Here is a 22,347-nt window from a genome sequence, read left to right on the forward strand (position 1 = left end):
CTCGATGGCTGTGTTCGTTGATTAGTTGTGTATTTGGAATTATGTTTGTTTTCCATTGGGGAAAAAAATCAATTTTTACTGTTGATATTACTTAGTTTTGTTAATAAAAATGGACTAGTTGGGCTTATTTTGCAAGAGAAAAGAAATTAAGTTTTGCTATGTTTCCACCAAAAGTTTATCTCAGTTTAGATTAAATTAATCTTTTTGGTGTTTCCGCCGCACAAGAAGATTTAAAAGTGATTAAGTTTAACAGCACTTTCTAAAATGCAAATGGTGTGTCGATGTTTCTTATGAGGTGAGCGCGAGATAGTTTGATTCATGTTAAACAATAAAGAACTGACTATTTCAGCAGCATATAAGAACACCTACTCCATGTACTTTTTTTTTGGTAATTTGATTAAAAAAAACTATATTTTTTTTGTACACAAACATGCAAATAAACAGACCATTAATCATTATCTGTAAAACCAACTCCTCCACAAAGGTTTTTCTTTATAAATTTTGACTCGGCTCCGATCCCCGACGTAAATCGAGTCAAAATGTAGTAGTCTACGAACAAACCCCCTACTTGAATCAATTGTTTAATGAACTTTTTTTATAGAATCTCAATTTCCAGATATTTCTTACCATTTCTTCTTGAAAATTGTCCATTGTATTAGTTTTAGTTAGTTTTTTTGCTAAGTTAATTTTAGGTTTTTGATTTTCACAAAAGTTTCTTCTATTTGTGTGTTTTTTTTTATTATTATTCTGACAGATTTTTTTTTTCAGTTGTACCAATTTTTAAATACGCAAAAATCTGGCTTCTGCGGATCGGTTTGTTGGCAATTTTACACTGTACTATATATGGAATTCCAAAAAACGCACTTAATGATAGTTTTAAGAATTCCTATATCTTAAAATATGCATCTGTTAGTTTAAAGAATGTAAAAAAGTAAAAATAATGGAATACATCAAATACAATAATTTTAATGTATATATTAATACTTAATAAATATAAATTAAAATACATGGTTAAGGAACCATTTTAAAAATAAATTTTGATTACAGGATTCTTAAATGTCTTTCAAGAAAATTTAGGTGGTTTTTCAACCATGACAATTATTTTAAGCAAAAGCAAAATTTGGTACCCCAAATATTTCACGAACCAAAAACGCTAGCGGCTTCAATTAAAATATATATTGTGACAATATCCCAAATAAATTTTATTTTTTTTAAATATAATTGGTAAGAAATGGTTTTCGACTAAAATATAGCGGGAACTAAAACATATACTGAAATCAAACTTATTCTATCAAAATGACAACTTTTTTTTAAAAGAACAGACTCCTATAAAAATTGTTTTTCGACTCAAGTATCTTTAGAACAAAGAAAAATATTGACTTCAAATTTTTTAAAATGGCACGAATGGGTTGCGTTCTTCTTTCTTTTTTTAAAAATTGTATTTTGGAAATCAAACATCATCTATTAAAAAATACCCTAGAACGAAATTGATTATGCAGTTGAAAACGATTTTATATTTTTACCAACAAGAACTTAGCTCAATTTTTGTAATTTGGTTTTTCTTTTTTATGAACCAATTACCATTTTTTCTCACTTAAGGTTAGTAGAGAAAAGTTCTTATAAGTATAAGTTAAGATCTAAGAAATTGGTACATTATATTGCAAATTGCAACTGGATAATTAATTTCTTGTGTATAGAGAAAAAAAACAACAAGGTTCTAATTTAAAATCTTCGCTTAATCTTTAATGTTTTTTTTAACTAATTTAAAATGCACAAATAAATCTATCACAGTATTTTGAAGGCTTAAGTAATACAATTTTAAAAAGTAAAAAAGAGGCTGCGATGCGACCCACACTGATAACTTCCTATCTCGTCTGTCGATTTGTCTTGCTTAAAAGTTTGTCTATAGGTACTTGTATCAATGTTTACCAAATTTGTGTACTATTTTTTGTAGATTTTATTTTTTATGAAAAAACGGACTTTTGGATTTTTATATAAAAATTACTGAATATCGAAAACAATATTTTCTGTGAAATAAAATAAGTTTGAAGCCAATATTTTTAATTTTTAAAAAGCTATTTGAGTCGAAAGTAAATTTTTACCAAGTTTTAGTATTGCTTTAGTTTTTGTAAAAAAAACTGTCAATTCGATTTTTTCCAAATATTACTGAATGTTGAAAACAATACTTATTATAAGATAAAATTAATTCAAAGCCAATATTTAAATTTTTGAAAAGGTATTTGATTTGAAAATTCAATTTTTAACAACTTTTGGTAATTTTTTTTAAGTTTTTAATTTTTTGTACAAAAACTGTCCATTCGATTTTTTTTTAAATTTTACTGAATGTTAACAACAATATTTTTTGAAAGATAAAAGTAATTTAAATTATAATTTTCAATTTTTGAAAAGATATTTGAGTCGAAAATCAATTTTTACCAACTTTTATACATCTTTTTTAGGTTTTTTTTAAAAAAAACTGTCAATTCGATTGTTCTTAAAATTTGTAATAATGTGTAACAGTAATAAAAAGTTAAAATTAGTTAGAAGCTATTTTCTAAAATTTTTGAAAAGGTATTTGAGTAGAAAATCATTTTTTACCAACTTTTGTTATTTTTTTTTCGGTTTCTAAGTTTTTGTTAAAAAATTGTCAATTCGATTTCTTTTAAAATTTTACTGAATGTTGACAATAATATTTTTTGAAAGATAAAAGTAAATTAAAGCGAATATCTTAAAGTTTTAAAAAGATATTTGAGTCAAAAATCAATTTTTGCCAACTTTTATTAATTTTTTTTAGGTTTTTTATTTTTTGTAAAAAACTATCAATTCGATTTTTTTCAAAATTTGTCCAAATGTTGAAAATAATATTTTTTAAAAGCTAAAATAAGTTTGAAGCCTAAATTTCAAATTTTTGAAAAGATATTTGAATCGATATTCAATTTTTACCAACTTTGAGTAATGTTCTTTTAGATTTTTATTTTTTATGGAAAGAACTGTCAATTCGATTTTTCTTAAAATTTAATCAAATGTCGAAAACATTAGTCTTCGTTGCACAAAATTGTTTTGGAGATGAAAATATATTTTAGTCGTAAAATTTTGGAGGTGACAGTTTTTTTTTCATTTTTTTTGGTTTATAAAAAAACCGTTAAATGGATTTTTTTCAAAAAATATACTTCTTTCATATCACGTTACAATATATTATATAAAATTTAATTCAAGTCTCTAGTGTTTTTGGTTCGTAAGATATTTAGGGTTAACCAAAATTTTCACCTTTTTTTCAAACTGGTATGGTAAAAAAAACACCCACGCAATTGTCTTGAGTACCCTTTCTGCACCTTTCTGCCTTATTATCTGTATAACAAAATTTATTTGAAATCGATATCTTCTCTGGTTTTTGAGCTATGGACGACGAAAAAAACGTCGCGAACGTACGGTGCCCAAAAATCATATAATTTGTTACTTGATTTCGTGATAGAATAAAGAAAATAAATATGTAAAGACAAATTTAAAAACATGTAAAATAGATTAAAATAAATAAACAAATTAAAATAATTAAGACTGTACCAGTGGCATGATGGTTAGTGCTGTTCACTGTCATGCTAGAGGTGTTGGGTTTAATCCCTACCAATGCCGTCTTAATTTTTTTTCGAGGGTACTGCCTCTTGCGAGGAAGAGTAAATCTTGTCTTGAAAAGTGCTTTCTCAAACTAAAGGCTTGCATCTGGCTAAAACTTAACCTACGTATATAACATTTCGCTACTCCACAGATAAGTCAGTTGCATGAACAATTATTTACCATCAATTATAAAACGATGAGACTTATAGTAGGCTATAGATCCGCCTTTCAGTTATTTTTTAAATCTTCATTTCAAGTTATATTCCCGAACTTAAAGTATGTAGATTAAGATAATTTAAACAATCTACACAAATAAGCAATTATATTCTGGTAGCCTCCATTATAAACTATTCCAGTGGAGTATTTCGGGACTATGCACTATCATCGAAACAATATTCGCCTGCCCTTCAATAGAGAAGTCCAATACTATCATACTACAATACTAGCACACAACATTAAAATTGCAAATATTTATATTTCTCTTCATTTTGCATTGACTTCGGGAGCGGTGGCGTATACGTGATATTTTTTTTTAAAAACAAAAATATTTAAAATTTCACTTAAATCAAATTTAATTGTTATCATTCAAACACCATACATTTCTTTTCTTCAATTATTGAATTCGCTCGAAAACAATAAGAGAAAAACCCTGATTGTTGTGTGTTCCTTATACCAACAACCTAGTTCAAGAATTTTCATTTCGCACGTCATCAATTTTGCAAAGAGCACACAAGCAGTGATATAAGTAGGCAAAAACGAAAAGTAAAACAAAAACAAAAACAAAAAAATTCTCTCCAGTTCCTTTGCTCTCCATCTCCATGACACATATTTTAATTCGGCATCAAGGACCTGTGCTTGTGCCTTACAGAAATTCCTTCACAAATGCAATATAACCAGAGCCACTGTTGAGGGCCATTCTGCAAATAATATACACTCTGTTGTATGGTGCCCTATACCTTATGCTTTCTGCTTTCTTTTCTGATGTGGTGGTGGTAAGTTCTTCAACGGTTAATGGTTGTTGTCTGCCTATCTGTCTGCTGCCACTGTTAGCCAAGTCTGCACGAAACGGTGTGAATGCCTTCTGCAGACCAGCCACAATCTCACAACCACACAAACGCCACTATAATTTTGCCAACGCTCTTGGGGTAGCGCTCTCTGCTGTAAATGGCGTGTTGCATGCAACTTCCGTGTTTGTCCACACTCTGCAATATCTGCACGCTGCACTCTCAAACTCATGTTATAATTTTGAACAAAAGGGTTAGGTTGTGAGTGCAAGGCAAGCAAAGAATAGAGGGGTTTTGAAAAGCGAAAAGACAAAAGAGGAGATGGAGAAGTGCAACCGAACAAAGAGGAACTCACTGAAACTACTATAACGATGACGACAGTACCATCAGTGTCAGATTGTACTGTTTCCAATCCCAAAATGTATATACAGAGGCGCTTTTCTTTCGTGTGGCAAAATCCAAAATGAAAAGTCGCGTGCCCTGTTCGAGTGTTCGCGTGGATTTCCTCCCCAAAAATTATCTCTCATTCTCATTATCATCATCGGTAACGAACGGTATACCGTAATCGTATGAGTGTGTTGTGTAGGAATCTTTAAAAGACAACAACGAACATTGAAGCACTCTGCCTGTCTATGAAAGTACTACTGGTTCTGTTCGAACTTTCGTCGATGTTGTCTTCGCGCGCTCTCTCTTAGTTCTCTCAGGTTCGACCCAAGGAATATGGTTTTTTGTTCGTTCGTTGGTTTTTATATTTTCTTTTTTGGTTTCTTTGTAAAATTTTCCCCCATTTTCCCGTAAGCCACTCTATGCTACAATACTACCAACTCTTGTGCCATCGTACTAAGGTACAGTAGCACAGTTTTCGTTTGTTTTTCCGCGTGTTCGCACACGTAAAGGTTTGTCTTATTCAGATTTTGATTCAGATTCAGGGGTTGACCGAGCTCTAAGCTCTGAGAGCTGTTAGAGCACTCTGTTGGATTGGCATTGCATGAGTTGTACTGAGAAAAAAAAAAGTCAAAGAAAAAGAACTCCTGTGCCTGTGCTATTCCTTCTGCTGCTGCTACTGCTTCCTGCATTGCTGCTCTTGCTCCTGGCCGTAAACGAACAGTTTAGAGATTGTGGTGTGCATAAAATTGTCCTGTGGGATGTTATAGTCGCGTTTTGTTTTTCGCCGATCAACGTGCATCTAGAAAATAGAGTTCCGTCTCCGTTTGAAATTTTAATTTTTGTCCTTTAAACATAAAAACTTAAGTTAAAGGAAAAAAAAAACGGTTTTTGAAAAATATTTAAAATCAGTGACGGTTAAAATCTCATCATCAGATTAACGTATACACCATCATGATTATCATCGAACGCGACAAGCAGTGACATTTGACCAAAAAAAACATTAACAACTTAATTTTTGTTGGATTTTGTGACAAAAAAAGGAAATTTAAAAAAATATTAACAATGTTGTTAACTTGGCTGAAAGTGAGTGACATCAAAATGTAATTAAAAAAATAAAATAAAATAAAATAAAATAAAATGCAAATCGAAATTAAGTTAAACCTCATTTCAAAAAGTGTCGTCAATGCAATGGTTATAACGCTGTCGCTGCTGCTGGTAGGCTAAACGGCGGCGCTGTCGTCGTCGTGGTCTTGTTAACACACAAAATCGACCAATATTCAAAACGGTTAAATTTGTATATTGTCTCTTCCTTTATACCTACTACTATATAAATATTCTGTAACGTTGAACGTTCCAAGGATGACTTCGACGACACCGACATCGACGACGGTGAGAATAATGACGATATTGTTAATGTATTGTTGTCCTACTTTGAGTGCAAAGGGAATAATGATGCATACACAATACTGTGCAACTACTGACAACTGCATGTGCGAATAATTACGAAAAAGGATACAAAAGTCAGTTAACAACAACACTCTCTTCAAAAGAAAATTAAAACGAGAAAGAAAACAAAAAAATTGATATGTTAACCGCATGAGTTTTCCAAGATATTTTTTTTTTTTTTTGAAAATTCAAACATATATATTATAAATGACCGTTACGTAATAATTACCTATATTTGAGTGTAGAATGTACAACACTGTATATATCCACATAGGCTTGGGGATGAAATAAACCTGACAGGGTGCAATAGCAATTTCCTGTGCAGTGCGACTCGTGAAACTTTACAAAAATAACTTCTATGATTTGGATTTCAAATTTTTGTTAGTTAATTGTTTTTATTTTTGTTGATTAAATTTTATTTGCATATTTCTCCCTCCCTACAAATAAAAAGAGTACAAATTTAAAATTTAAAATCTATGTACATAAATTTGTCTATGAAAATGAAATGCAATGAGAGAAAATGAAGAAAAAAGATAATTTTATTTGGGAGTGTGAATAAAAAAAAAAGTAGAAAAATCGGGAAAAGAGAAAATGGATACAAGGGAAATGCGGCTACCGAAGCTGCTGCTAGTGCTACTGCTGCTGCAACCAAAACTCTGCAACTTCATACAAAATAAAACGGAAAACGGAAACAGGATTTTAGTGCTTCAATAATGGTGACGCAATCGATATAGGAATTCGTTTTTTCCTCTCGTCCCGTTCAATTGTTGTCCTAAAAATCGGTTTTTCTTCTGTTGTTTGTTGAATGCAAATGTGAAAAAGATAATAGAAATAAAAAAAAAATTAATGGTGAATTTTGAAAATCTAATTTGAAAAAAATATGAATTTGGAATTACAGTGAGATTTTTTTTTTTTTCAAAATCGATCGCGTAAAAGGTCATTCATTTTTCATATATTAATTTTTTTATTTTTTTAGATACAATATAATTGTAAAAACTTGAATAAAAAATAAAAGATTTTAAGTGAACATACAGAAAAAAAGAAAATACTAATAAAAAATATTTTAAAACATAAAAGAAAAAAAGGAAACAAAAAATAAAAAAAAGATACAAAAATGACGAAGAAATGTTGCAAGTGAGATATAAACGGCATAAAAGAATGTTTTTTTTCTCTGTGTGAAATTCGTTCGTCAATTGATGGAAAATTGTGAAAGAGTGAGTGGCAAATAAAATTGTGTAAAATTGACTTCAAAATATACAAATTTTCAATAAAACATTTGGATTTACATTTATAAACTATGAGAGATTGAAAAATAGAAGGTGAGTGATATTTAATTTATTTTCCATTAAAATTGAAAAAACAACACGAACGATACAACCCAGAAGACAGATGGGATGAGATTTAGATGAAATTAATCATTCTGTCTGTCCGCTCCCGTTGCCTTTAAAGTTTTATTTCTTGTGAAAAATGTCAAAAAATTTCCAAAAAAAAAAAAATTAGATCTTTTTTAACAAAATCTCTTATAAGTTCCTTTTGTCTTTATTCAGAATTAAACTTGTGATGTTTATAAATATATTCGTAGTATTTTTCTAAAATTCATTAAGTTTTTGTTGTTGTCGATTTGAGTTTTCATCTTCTTTTTATTGGATAAATAAGTGTTTGTATGTAATTTTTGGGATGAAAGAAAAATTTTAAATAGGGAACAAGAGGGATTAAAAATTCCGAGCCATGATGAGTGTGGTGCTGATGACGGTCGATAAGAGCGATGATCGGTCGTGTTTATGCTCATAAATTTAATTTTTATAGCTATTGTGGTTTTTTTTGGTTTTTGGAGAGGAAGCATCGCTTTAGAATGGTGTTTATAATTACAAATTATTATTAATAAGCCTTAAATAAGTGTGATCTTGTGGTAATGTATCTTTTGAAATATTAAAAGAGGGCTGGTAGAGATTTAGGTGTTTTTGTACGAATATGTTTCAATTGATAGTTGATGAATCAATTCCAAAAGATAACTTAATCATCTTTGTTTTGACAGATGAAAAAATCAAATTTTGTATTTAAAAATACAGCAATTTAATAAAAAACAACAAAATTGGGATGCAATGCGGTCTAAAAATAGATTTGTATTGTTTCTCAATATCATTAACTAAAATGCGGTACGGATACTTTTATGCAAGTGTAGTTCAAGAGTTTTTTAAGTGCCATTCATATTGTTTATGCTAGCCAAATGGAAACCAGTATTGACGTTGTAGCTTTGAAGTAGAAATTCGTTAAAACATAAAAAATGTATCAATACGATTGTTTTTGTAAACTGAAAAACAAAACATTAATATCTTGACAAAAAATTCAAACACTCGTAAATTAGTGTAGCTAATTTTGAAATTTTGTAATGGAAGTGAAATGCAAAATTTCTTAGTATCTTATATTATTTTTTTTTTAAATTGCATATTTTTTAAATAATTTTGTCTAGATATTTTTTTAAAATAACAATTCATTACTTTCATTATTCGTAATTCAAAAATTTGCAATAAAGTATAGAATCTTAATGAGGGAAGTCTCAGTTTTATATTTAAAAATAAACAGTATTTTATTAAAAGAAATGAATATACATGATTATTTAAAATATGTGAAGGAAAATAATATTAGCAAACAGCAACCCTTTAATGAAATTTTCCACGACCAATGCACACATTTGCAGCTGCCTTAAATTGATTGTGGAACATTGGCATTGAGCTTATCTTTGATGTTGTTTTAAAGAAAAAAATTAAAGGTGTTAAATTACAAGATTTCGCTGCGTGATTGTGATCAACTCTTCTAGAAATAACACGACCAAGAAACTCTTCTTCCGAAATTTAGTTTTTTGACTGCTTGTGCCTTAGAGCCTTTTAGTTATTAATTTTAACAATTTCAATACGTTATTGAAGCGAATATTGTTCGATGCTAAAAGATGACTGCTTTCAAATTTAAGGTTTCAAAATAATGAGCTGTTGTTATATTTATTAAAAAAAGGTAAACAAAAATCGAGATGCATTACGATACAATTTTTTGTAATCAAATTTTGTTAGAATTTTACTTTTAAATTTGTTGGAATACTTTTTCTTTTTCTAAAAAATTGTGTTAAATGTATATATTTATTTAAAAATGGAAGGGATTTTGTTTTCATATATTTCAATGTTTCCAAAATTAGCTTCTCTTACAATTTATTTTGAGAAACATATTTCTATGAAATCAAAGCCACTTCTTAAATGAACCTTATTATCAAAGAGTTTAAAATTATTATTTAAAATTGAAGAGAAGGGTATTGGCAGCATTTGGTTTCAATAGGACGGCACTACGTGCCACACAACCGAAGCTACACTCGATGTTTTTATAGAATTTAAAAAAAGAAGTTATTTGGCGGTCACTTTAGTAAATTTGCAATAATTAAAAGATAGCAGAATTGTTTAAGATGAGCCTCTTCTTAATTTTGTAACATTTCATAGGCTTTGAGTAAAAAAGGTTTAAGAAAAAAGAGTAATCGAAAAAGCTTTTTGAATTTTTAGAAAATCATTATTAAAAAAGTTGATTTACTTCAATTTAAAATGTGTCGCTAATTAATCTGCGAGCGAGTTTTACTAAAGATGTTAAAGAGTTAAAAAATAAACATAGTCCAACAATTCTCTGCACAGCAGCGTTCTTTTTGTTGATTCTGAGATAAAATATTTACTATAACAATATATCCAAAGGAGGTTTTGAAGATCACAATCACAATTTTTTTAAATTTGGTAAAAAGGTGAAGGTTTAAACTAACTTTTTGTTCAATATTACGACTTTGGTTTGTACATTTATTCCCAGTACTTTTTTTTCTTCAAAAAAACACTAGAATTAGTTTGCTGCATGCAGACTTTTTGGAATATACGTATATTCTAATAAAGATTTAAAAATATTAACATTTACTAGTATATGTACATTTAGGCTTTTTACCTTCGTCCAAAATGTGAACTTATGCTATAGTAACAATAAATTCGAATAGGCCCCAACTATATTTTCACATTTTTAAGATTACAAAAGTCAATGCTCATTATTTAATTGCTAACTGTAAATGTTACATGGAAAAGAAAACTAAAGTACTTAAAAATGAAACACAATATGGTAAGTACTTAGATTTAAATAGGTACAATTTTTTGTTAAAAAAATGCCAAAAATATCACAATGTTCCCGTAAATTTTCAATGATATTTTGTATATGTGAGACCAAATTACACTTGCATATGTATGTGCATAACGAAAGTTGGAAAATTGGAGCTAGTAAAAGGAAAGCACATCTTTTTGTAGTTTGAGAAATAGCTAGGTAATTAATTAAATTATTGAAACTAAATTTAATAGTTACATGACTAACATAAACATAAGAATTCAATTTTTGTATTATAAATTAATTGTCTTATTATCACGTTTCATTAATGTCGCTATTGATTGTAATTTAGGGCTATTTGAATTTTCCATTTTGTATCATTTATAGAGTTTAAAAATAAATACCAACAATTTACAAAAACATTCTATAACAATTTATATTTTAAGTTTCGAAAATATTAAAATGTTGTAAAAGAGTTCCAGATGGGTACCTTATGATGCTCTTACAAATTATTTTAACGGATTTTTTGTATAGTTCTAGTTAGAGTTTGAAAAATTTCACATGAAGTTGTTTTCTGTTGAAATTTAGATGTATTTTTGGTATTGATTTAAATTTTGGAGAACAAAAACGAATTTGTAATTTTTCTGAAAACGTTTACATAATTTAACAAAATAGTCAGTATCTATTAATTTATCTTAATATTTTATTAAAAATAAATTTGTTACCAATTGTCGATGATATTTTATTTAGGTTTTTAAATTTGGTACAAAATTATTATCTATTGTTTCTCATTTTTTTTTGAATTCAAACAAATTTCAAAGTCATTTATTCTTCACAGTATGAAATTATTTTAAAATTAATATAATTTTCGATTTGACAAATTTTGTTGTTGATTTAAAAAACAAACAATTAATTTATTATGGAAGGTAGAAATGGTGATCTCAAGGCAACCTAGCCTGAGATCCAATTAGGGCTGTTGTGATACCAAAAACTCGTTTGACCTGTGATAGAAAAGGAAAGATTTATAGGCCAATGTCCGGTACAAACCGCAACAATCCTGGCTATGTCTTGGCTTGGCCTGCATAGAAGATCGTTTGTACGTGTTTTATATTAGGTGGGCCGTATCTTACTTGATATAATGCAGTTGGGTAAATTGCTCCACCTTTGGTTTGATACAGTTTGGTAGATAGAAATGATTTTACCCTTCATAGAACCAAGAGGAATGTTAACCATTTCCGCAAGTGAGCTATGAAGGGCCGATCCTTGCCTGGCTAGCTCGTCAGCCCGTTCATTTCCCACGATACCACTATGGCCCGGAACCCAGATCAGGGTGACACCGAGGTTAATAATCAGGCGCGCAAGCTCATCGCGACATTGATGGACCAATTTAGATGAGGATGTGGCCCAGTTAATGGCTTTGACATCTGCCTGACTGTCTGTGAAGATATCCGCATTTTGGTTTTGGTTTGGGTTTTGTTTAAGTATCTTACATGGCTCCCTTATTGCCAGCAGTTCAGCCTGAAAAACGCTAGCAAAGTCAGGAAGCCTAAAGGATTTCGCTACATTTAGGGACTCAGAAAAGATCCCAGAACCAACTCCGCACTCCATCTTCGAGCCGTCAGTAAAGATGGTTGTGTCGAAACCTATCGACACGATTGCATCTTCCCAATCTTCTCTGGATATGAAATTAACCGTAAAACTCTTAGTAAGGCTCAAAGTAGGAGTGCAGTAGTCAGCGTCTACCGAGATAATATCTGAGGGAATCAATTTCGTTGTGTTGTGTGACCATAAGGTTTTGACAACCAGCTGCTTGAATCCTTCAGCCTAATAGCGCTGCAGAAAAGTATGTATTTAATAAAAAGGTCGATTGGTAGAAGATCTAAAATAACGTTTAAGGCGTCCGTTGGGCAAGTACGCATGGCCCCTGTGGTGCCCACGCAAGCTGTTCTCTGAACCTTCTCTAGCTTATCAATATTATAGGCTTTGCTAAGCGCAGGCCACCACACAATCGAACCATATGTTAAGATTGGACGTACTACGGCTGTGTACGTCCATAAAATCATCTTCAACTAAAGTCCCCACTTTTTGTTTTTTATACAAAACTACATTTTTACCAATATTCGATGATATTTTGTTCAGAGTTTTTAAATTTTATTTATCCATTGTTCCCCATTTTTTAAATTCAAAATAGTATGAATTTATTCCAAAATTTATATAGTTTTTCGATCTGAAAAATTGTGTTGTGGATTAAAAAAAAAGCAATTCGTTTATTTTTTCATAATTCACACCAAACTTTGTGATGTCCTTATTTCTTAAATAAAATGAAATTGAAATATAAAGATGGTTTTTTGAATAATGGGATATCTACATAAGTCCTAAAAAAATGTTCACAATTTTTTCAATTGCTGTCATACAAAATTTTATAGATTTTTTTGAAAAACTTTTTGCCATATTTTATTATAAGTCGATATCTCAACTTCATTTTCAATTCAAACAATCTTCACAGTCTTTATTCTTCACGTCATAAGATTATTCTAAAATTTATTTCAGTTTTCGAGCTGAAAAATTTTGTTGTGAATTTAAAGAAAAACCAATAGTTTATTATTTTTTTCATAATGCAATAAAATGAAATTAAAATAAAAAGATGGCAATTTTGTATAATTCGATTTTTAAGTTCTAAAAAATGTTTACAATTCTTTTAATTGCTGCTATTTATTTGACAGATTTTTTGAAAACCCTTGCATATTTTATTTTAAGCCGATATCTTCACTGGCTATTGAGACATCGAGGTAACAAAAACATTATTCGAACGTTAAAGCACATTTACATCTTTCTTAGAACCATGGATTTAGGACATGTGTAACATTTTTCAATTCGACAAATTGGACAAATTACTTTCAGTCGAAAGCAAATAATCATTATAACAATCTTATATTACTCTTTAAAATTAAAAAAAAATAGATAGTCGAGGCTTTTTAGTTCATGTTTTTTCAGTAGCTGTATTTTTGTTTCTATCGAAAGAAAACGTGATGGTTTTCCAAACTTATACTTCATTTATTCGAAATTCAATTGAAATATTCATACTTTTTCATAAAATATTTGAAACCTCTCCATAAGTTGTTTAATTTCACTTTTGTCAAATTAATTTTAAGGAAACGCTAAAAAATTTGTACTAAAACGATTTTCAACTGAAATAGACAAAATGGTTTGAAATTAATTATTGTTCTTATAATGAATCCGTCTATTAAACAAATTTATAGTATCAAATTTGTGAAATACATTAAATAGTATTAAATGCATGTTGAAATGGGGTGTTTTTAAATCTTGAGAAAACAATTAAAACTATCGTTTGAAAACAAAATCAGCAACGAATACTTTTATACTGTATAAAGATGACAAAGATTTGTACTTTTCAAAATCATCATAATTTTAAAAATTTATTGTTAAGGGATATTTTGAGTTTAAACTTAACGTTTTACCACGATTTTGGTTGTATTTAGCATTTTTTAAAGGCGAATAAAAAAAACTTTTATGATAGAAAAATGAAAGATTCGGTTTCAGGACATCTTACTCCTTGAAAAAGAGTATTTTATTTGTTGTGGAATAGTAAAACAAAGTAATTTTGTCGACCAATAACATTAAACAGGTTAACAGACATAGAACACTTTTTAAACTCCTATTTGTTGTTGTTCACAGTTTTGAGGAATTTGTTGTTATTAAAAAAAAACTACATTTTTCTAAAATATGCAATAGAATGTTACCATCAATAAATCGAAAACATATCAATCAAAAAAAAAATATTCAATATGAACTCGAAACTAAAATAAATAAATTATTGTTAATGTTTCAATTAGTTTAAATATACTGAAAATGCTCGTGTTTTGTCCTTAATTTTTTAAAGATTTACCATTTCCAAACATATTCATACACAAAAAGTTCGTAAAAAAAATGTCGTTAAATTGGTAGTTCTGACATTTAGAGATGAGTATACAAAATTTAAAGTATTTATTTTAGTGTCAGAATTGTTCGCTGTTAGTATATAAATCAATCCCTACGAATTTTTAAAAGCTTTTTATTGTACCATTAAATGTTCTGTCATATAATATCATAAAATTGTTAAACAAAACTATTAAAGTAGTTTTTTCAAGTTTGTCACTCCATAAAATTAAAATTATTACATTTGGTTTATTTGACAAAAAAAAAAAAAAAAAAAAACAAAATAAAGAACTATAAAAGCAATTTACTTCCAACAAATTTAACATTTAAATTAATTTATTTCTGTTGTTCTTTCCGATGTCAAGTAATAATCATGATTCAACAACATAAAAATAAAAATAAAACAAATGGTTTTTAAAACTCCTCAACATTCAATGTAGAATTTGTTTATATTCAAAAAATAAGCAGGTGGTGATTTTGAATGAATTCCAGATAGAACATAGTTTTGCTTTTTCATTGTTTCCTTTGAATCAAGCAATTTTAAAAATTAACAGATGGCCACTTAAGTTCGAAATTTTGTTTGAGACGTCAAACTGGCTGCACTGTCATTGTTCTATCTCAATCTCAAGATTTACATTTATAGTGTGTTAAGGTTGCATGTTCTTGCTTTCAGACAAAATGATTTTAATGTTTTCTGTTTTTAAGGAACTTCAAATATTTGTTTCTCTTAAATACCAAAATAAATCTGAGGAATTACAAAAGATCAAAATTGTGTTTTTAACTAAATTTTGACATATTTGTAAATTTAATTATTAATTTGAAGTAAAAAATCAATTTTCTTTCCCTATTTTTACTTGAAACTGAAACAAAATTCCTTTCCAAAAGATAAAAGTTAACTGTATCGTTAGCGCATAAATTAGTCCCCATATCAAATGCTCTTGAAAAACTGAAAACAATTTTTATCTGTTCACATTTTTGAGTATAGAACAAAAGCTTTTGAATCTTAACCAAATGTTTTATCGTGGGATATTTCTTTCTTCAGTGTTAAAAATACATAGAAATATATCTATAATTCTTTTTAAAGTGTTCATCTATTTTCAAAATATGTGCGAGTGATGAGTTTAATTTGGGAATCAAAAAAACTTTTGTTGTTGTTGTTTTTGTTGTAATTATTGGAAGATATTATAATTTGATTTGTGGTAGAGTTATTTATAGGAAACTTCTTTTATTTTTATGATGGGATAAAATTTAAAAAATGCTGTTTTAGGGTTATTATAATAGAATCTTATATCTTCTTGTGTTCTTTTTGGGTTTGTGTGTTTTTGAATAAATGATCAAAAGGAAAAAAACGATATTAATAAATATTCTAACACAGTAATTTGAAATTATAGCACTATGATAATGGTTGATGATGAGTACCATTGGGGATGTCATGGTCTTGGTGGGTTATGGAAAAGCAGAAAACGGAAGTTCATTAAAATTTTATATCACTGTTATGTGGTGTGTAATAAAAGTCACAGGTTTGAACATACCGCACATAATAAGTTTTTCTTTATTTTCAAAAAATAAAGGAAATACAAAATGTGTAACTTTAGATAGGTTATTTATTTCTAAAGTCTTATTTTCAGAAACGTGTCATTTTAGAATGACTCTGGGACACCTGGAAAAGAGAATCCAACTAGAAACATTTGTTTTAGTCGTATTCATTCATTAGGTTGATAAAAATTGGTGCATCCAATTTTTGATGTTGGTTAGGTTATTTTTCGGGATTTTATTTTTACCTTAAAGAAAAGAAAAAGAAATTTTATTTTTGGATTCTACTAATGTGTGGGGAGTTCGACAAAATTGGATTCAATCAGTTTTTTATTGAAATTTATTTCGTCAGCTGCTTTAATGATTTTGAATTACTTACGAAAGTTTAAGTAACTTTAAAGTTTTCATTAATTTTCATGTTTTTAACGTGTTTTCTTTTTGATTCTCATAGATCAAAAATGGTTTATTCTTAAAAATTTAATACATTTTCTTAAAAGAAGGTGAATTAAGCATTTCATTCAAATTTTAAAATGTTTAATGAAATATTGTTGTAACAAAATAATTGTTAAAATAATTTTTTTCTTGAAAAAAGTATCAGAGAAATACATTTTAGCAATATTTTCAATTTTTATCTGAAATCTTTCAAAATTTACGACATTACTAAAAACGATATGCATAAACATTTTTCAGTCGCATGTTTTCCAAACCACGTTATTCCTCGAGAGGTGATTAAAATTTGCCACAAAGGTGTTGTGATTTAACACATTTAGATTTGGGCCAAGTTAAAGATAAAATTTATGGTAATGCATCATAATCGATTTAGTTCAGATATTTTTTATTTTTCAAAATACTATTTAGGAAATTTAAAAGATGTTGTATGTTAGAAAAAAAGTTGTAAGTTCCCATAATAAGTTATTATAATCGGCCCAATTTGTTGAATTAAAAAGAAGCTGGGATACGGCCCACACTGATAACTTCCCATCCCGTCTGTCGATTTGTCTTGCTTAAAAGTTTGTCTTATTGTACTCGTATCAATATTTACCAAATTTGTGTACTATTTTTTGTAGATTTTATTTTTTATGAAAAAACGGACTGTTGGATTTTTATATACTACTGAATATCGAAAATAATATTTTCTGTGAAATAAAAAAAGTTTGAAGCCAATATTTTAAATTTTTGAAAATATATTTGAGTCGAAAATCAATTTTTACCAACTTTTGTAAATTTTTTTTATGTTTTTAATTTTTTGTACAAAAACTGTCAATTCAAATTTTTCAAAATTTTACTGAATGTTAACAACAATATTTTTTGAAAGATAAAAGTAAATTAAAGACAATATCTCAAAGTTTTGAAAAGATATTTGAGTCGAAAATCAATTTTTACCAACTTTTATACATTTTTTTGTAAAAAAAAACTGTCAATTCGATTTTTCTCAAAATTTGTCCTAATATTAAAAACAGTTTAAGTAAAAATTAGTTAAAAGCTATTATTTCCAATTTTTTAAAAGATATTTGAGTCGAAAATCATTTTTTACCAACTTTTGTTTTTCGGTTTTCAATTTTTTGTAAAAAAAAACTGTTAATTCGATTTTTTTCAACATTTCCAGAATGTTGAAAACAATATTTCTTATGAGGTGAAATAAGTTTGAAGCCTAAATTTCAAGTTTTCAAAAAGATATTTGAATCGATTTTCAATTTTTACTAACTTTGAGTAATTTTTTTCTTAGATTTTTATTTTTTATAAAAAAACTGTCCATTCGATTTTTCTCAAAATTTTATCAGATGTCAAAAACATTATTCTTCGTTGCACAAAATTATTTTGGAGATGAAATCATATTTTAATAGTAAAATTTTGGAGGTGACAAATTTTTTTTTCAGTTTTTTTGATTTATATAAAAAAAAACTATAAATGGATATTTTTCCAAAAATATACTTCTTTGGAATCACGTTACGATTTATTATATAATTTTAATTCAAGTCTCTAGTGTTTTTGGTTCGTAAGATATTTAGGGTTAACCAAAATGTGCACTTTTTTTTCAAACTGCTATGGTAAAAAAATCACCCACGCAATTTTCTTGAGAGCCCTTTCTGCATCTTTCTGAATTGTTATCTGTATTACAAAATTTATTTGAAATCGATATCTCTTCTGGTTCTTAAACTATGGACGACGAAAAAAACGTCACGAACGTACGGACATACGAACGTACGTACACACGCACGCACAGACATCTTTCTAAAAATCTTTTATTTCGACTCTAGGGACCTTGAAACGTCAAAAAATTACAAAATTTTCAATTTGACAAATCGTACCCATTACAATAACTTCCTATGGGAAGTTAAAAATGTTGACATTTCTCGACGTTTTAAGGCCAAATTTTTTGAATTGAAAATTTTCGGTAGTTCAAACCGTTTTACGGCATCTAGAATTACAGAGAGATAACTGTGCCTTTATACATTCGGGATACCATTTTTCGTCGTCCGTATCTTAAAAAGCAGAAGAATTGATTTTATTTAATAGATAATGACATCGAAGTGCGGAAAGGACTTTAAACAAATTTGAGTAACTTAGTTTTTTACAATAGTAATTTTAAAAAAATGTGAAAACTTTGGTTGACCCCAAATAGCTCACCAACCAAAAAAGGTATTGACTTCGATTAAATTTTAAATTATGCATTATGGAGTGATTTAATATCATTTTTCGAAAATTCCAATTTCCAGTTTTTTTTTTTTATAAAAAATAAGAATCTACAAAAAATACTTCGCAAATTTGGTAAAAACTGTTGTATGATTGAAACACAGGAAAGATAAAAGTATTGACATCAATATTATTTCATTCGGTGCAAAATTTTATCAGTAAGTCAAAAAAACCGATACTTTTTTGTATAAGAAATAAAAGCTTTACAAATTGCTGCCAAAATTGATAAGAAATTGGTTTTTAAATAAAAAAATGTAGGAATACAAATATATTTTGAAATCTGTTGTGGTTGTACTTAAAATAATAATTGAAATGAAATAAACTTTGAGTATTTAATAATTCAGTTTTTATTTAATTCTGACTTCCTTCTTGGATTATACAAAATTACCAAAAACTCTCGTCGACACGTGTCTTCTGACAAGACATGAATCTAGGTGTCACTTTGAAGTCTGCTGTCACTTGGTATTCAGGTCACAGGGTGGCTCCAAGACACCACATTCCTCCCCTTTTAGTTTATTTCAAAACGTTTAGGCGCTTTTATCACTCGTCCATAACGGAAACTCAGTGTCATCACCTTTAAATGGAATCTGAAACGTATGGCTGTCGGTTAGGCGGCTTTGGTTGTTGGTTAGGCGGCGTTTGATTTGATCGATATGACAGCGACCGATTTTATTATCAGTTGATTTTACTACATAGGAAACGGGACCAGTTACTTCGATAATTTCACCTTCCAGCCAGAGTGGTCCAATCGAATAATTTCGAAAATAAATAGTATCTCCAATCTTAAAACTTCTTACCTGACCAAAAGATGAATCTGGACTCACCGGATTTATCTGTCCATCATCCGGATGCATGGCATCTAATGCAGTTCGAAACCTTCGTCCCATCAGCAGCTCAGCTGGTGTTTTTCCTGTTGTTGTGTTAGGTGTCGTGTGTTGTTTAAACAGAACACGTTGCAGTTTGGTCTGCATGTCTCCCTCTGACATGGTCTTGAGAGATGTCTTTAAGTATTGAGCCATACGTTCCGCTTGTTCATTACTGGATGGGTGGTATGGAGCCGTTAAATTGAACTTAATACCATTTAAAGTATAAAACTGCTGCATTTTAGCAGACACAAAAGCCGTACCATTATCTGAAATAATTCTTTTGGGTTGGCCATGTATACCAAATACCTGACGCAATTTATTTTTCACTTCGGTCGATGACAAATTGCGTACTATTTTTACTTCAAGCCACTTTGACATATGGTCCACTATGACCAAAAATGTACATCCCTGGAATGGTCCAGCGAAATCTATATGTAAGGTATTCCATGGATCTTCTGGGGGCTTAATAAATTGTCGTGGTGCAGCTGGTGGATTTCCTTTATTTGTTTGACATTGGTCGCATCGTTTGACTTCTAATTCTATTTGCTTATCAAGATTAGGCCACCACACATAGCTACGGGAATAGGCCTTCATTAAATTGATTCCCGGATGATAACCATGAAGAAGTTTTAAAATTTGATTTTGATATGTGGGAGGTACAACTACTCTACTACCCCACAAGATACAGCCCTTATGAGTAGAGAGTTCCGTCTTTTTACGGATGTCGGATATACGGAATAAGTTCTTCTGAACTTTCAAAAATTGTTGGCCATCCATGTAAAATTAACCGCAAAACTCTTGACATTACCGGATTCTTTGCAGTCTCTCTAGCTATTTCAGCCGCTGTCACTGGCGGATTACTACGCATCTCCAACATCAATATGTCAGCTTTGGCCCTGGTCTATACTCCATTGTATAGTCATAAGCGGACAACAGCAGGCACCAACGTAACATTCGGGGTGAGATCATTAGTGGTATTTGTTTACGTCTATTAAAAATTCCCAACAACGGCTTTTGGTCAGTAGTAATAATTATTTCACGTCCAGCAACATATTTAATCATATTAATCATATAAGTATTGTTGCTGACTTTTAGTTATTTTTTTAGAAGTGTTCAAATGACAACTTTTTTACAAAACAAGAAAACCTACAAAAACAACAACAACCGATAAGAAATAGTTTTAGACTCAATTATTATGAAAATAAAGAAAAATATTGACTTCCATTTTTCATCTCACACAAAACATTGTTATAAAAATATAGCCACACTGATAACTTCACATCCGCGTGGGAAGCGTCTCAGTCTCAGTCTCAATTTCACTTTATTTAAAAAAAAAATAGGAAAGACTTTCAAATGCTGGAATATTTACAAATTTTCTTTGCGGAAAAGTTAAAGATTATTGAAATTTAGCTTTAAAAAATTGCGGAATTGAAATTTAACGGACATTTTGCAAATTGTCATATAAACAATGTTGGAGATCGACAAATAACTTTAACTTAAGTTGTTTTCTATTTAGGTAGTTAGGAAGTACTGTCATTATTTTCAAAATTCAATTTATTTAAAGCCGATATCTCTGCTTGTTCTTAAGAACATAGACATTGAAAGACAAATTAGCTCTTACGCACAAAAACATCCTTCTTAAACCAATGGATATAAATTCTGAGGGTCTTGAAACATCGTGTAGTGTCAAATCTTTGAATTTAAAAAATTGTATTAGTTACTAAGATGTAATTTACATTTTGATAAAATTTTATATCTTGAAGTAATGTACGCCACGAAGAACACGCACTTTTTCATATGATATGTCTATAGAAACATATTTATCAAACAAAAACGTATAATAATGTTTTAGTGCTCTTACGAAAAGTTATCACTTTTCAGTTTGAGATTAAGTTCGTAATTTTCTTACTTCCTTATCTAAGAGATTTGTGTGCATAAGAAAAATAGAGAAGTTTGGTAGATGTTTCATTTGAATTTAATTGGTATAACTTCCAAAGAAGTTTTTGTATACTTTTAAAATATCAAGGATATACATGTGTACATATTGAGTGCCCTACATACAATTAAATACTTACTCTTTACTCTTTTTAGAGGGACACTTAAAATACATAACACACGTTATTCCCACTCTTTAAGTTCCTTCCACAAAAGTTTTTGTTTGTTATCCTTTGCGAAGTTGGTTTTATTCCTGCGAATTTATGTTTTGAAATTGAATCTTCTTTATTTTTTTAAAGGAATAAAACAGCTAAAGAATATTTTTGTATGCAAAAATTCTCTACCCTTAAGCCATACATGCTATTCGTAAAAAATTCGCTGCACCTGCAATCAGCCTATTTTTTCCGAACGAACAAAATAAAATTAAAAATAAGGAAAACAAAAAACGGGAGAAGGATAAAAACAAAATCCCTTAAAAGCGTGAATGCATTTCCATAAAAGCTGAGAGGACTTTGAAAATGGAAAAATAAAAACAAAATATAGGCCCGACTATAAAAGCCATCATCTACAAAAAAAAAACACTGAACTGTTGCCTTTATTGTCATTGCATTGGCTAAAAAAAGCAGGAATGATGCTATATTTTTGAACAGATACTGTAGCAAGTTGGGTATAATTTGGTGATGGGATACTTCATCGTTTTGATGTGATATTTAAGCTTTTGTAAATAACACATTCTGGTGTTTTGACCTTTTAGAATGACAAAAAAAAAATAAATGTATATACAAAATTAAGTGCAAATCACTGAAACATAAAACACAGTAGTT

At 29.1% G+C, this 22,347-nt stretch overlaps 2 protein-coding genes across 5 annotated transcripts in view; one reads left to right on the forward strand and one right to left on the reverse strand.

The window, feature by feature from the left end:
- Positions 1-5,469: 5,469 nt before the first annotated feature.
- Positions 5,470-22,347, forward strand: part of LOC129947241 (innexin shaking-B) — a 385,068-nt gene continuing 368,190 nt past the window's right edge. The window contains exons 1-2 of one of the 4 annotated variants that reach the window (XM_056057738.1): positions 5,470-6,392; positions 7,426-7,768. The gene's annotated coding sequence lies outside the window, so the exon portion shown is untranslated. Of the gene's footprint in view, positions 7,769-22,347 lie in introns of all 4 variants that reach the window. The other 3 variants (XM_056057739.1, XM_056057737.1, XM_056057741.1) reach the window with 3 other exon arrangements.
- On the reverse strand, positions 19,250-20,365 carry LOC129944873 (uncharacterized protein K02A2.6-like). Its single transcript, XM_056054535.1, has one exon. The coding sequence runs from the start codon at positions 20,363-20,365 to the stop codon at positions 19,250-19,252; it is 1,116 nt and encodes a 371-aa protein (XP_055910510.1).

This window comes from Eupeodes corollae, chromosome 2 (genome assembly GCF_945859685.1).
Source record: "Eupeodes corollae chromosome 2, idEupCoro1.1, whole genome shotgun sequence".
Classification (NCBI taxonomy): Eukaryota; Metazoa; Arthropoda; class Insecta; order Diptera; family Syrphidae; genus Eupeodes; species Eupeodes corollae.

Excerpts from the sequence above, each read along its gene's own strand:
- LOC129944873 (XM_056054535.1), bottom strand. The coding sequence starts at position 20,365 with ATGGATGGCCAACAATTTTTGAAAGTTCAGAAGAACTTATTCCGTATA.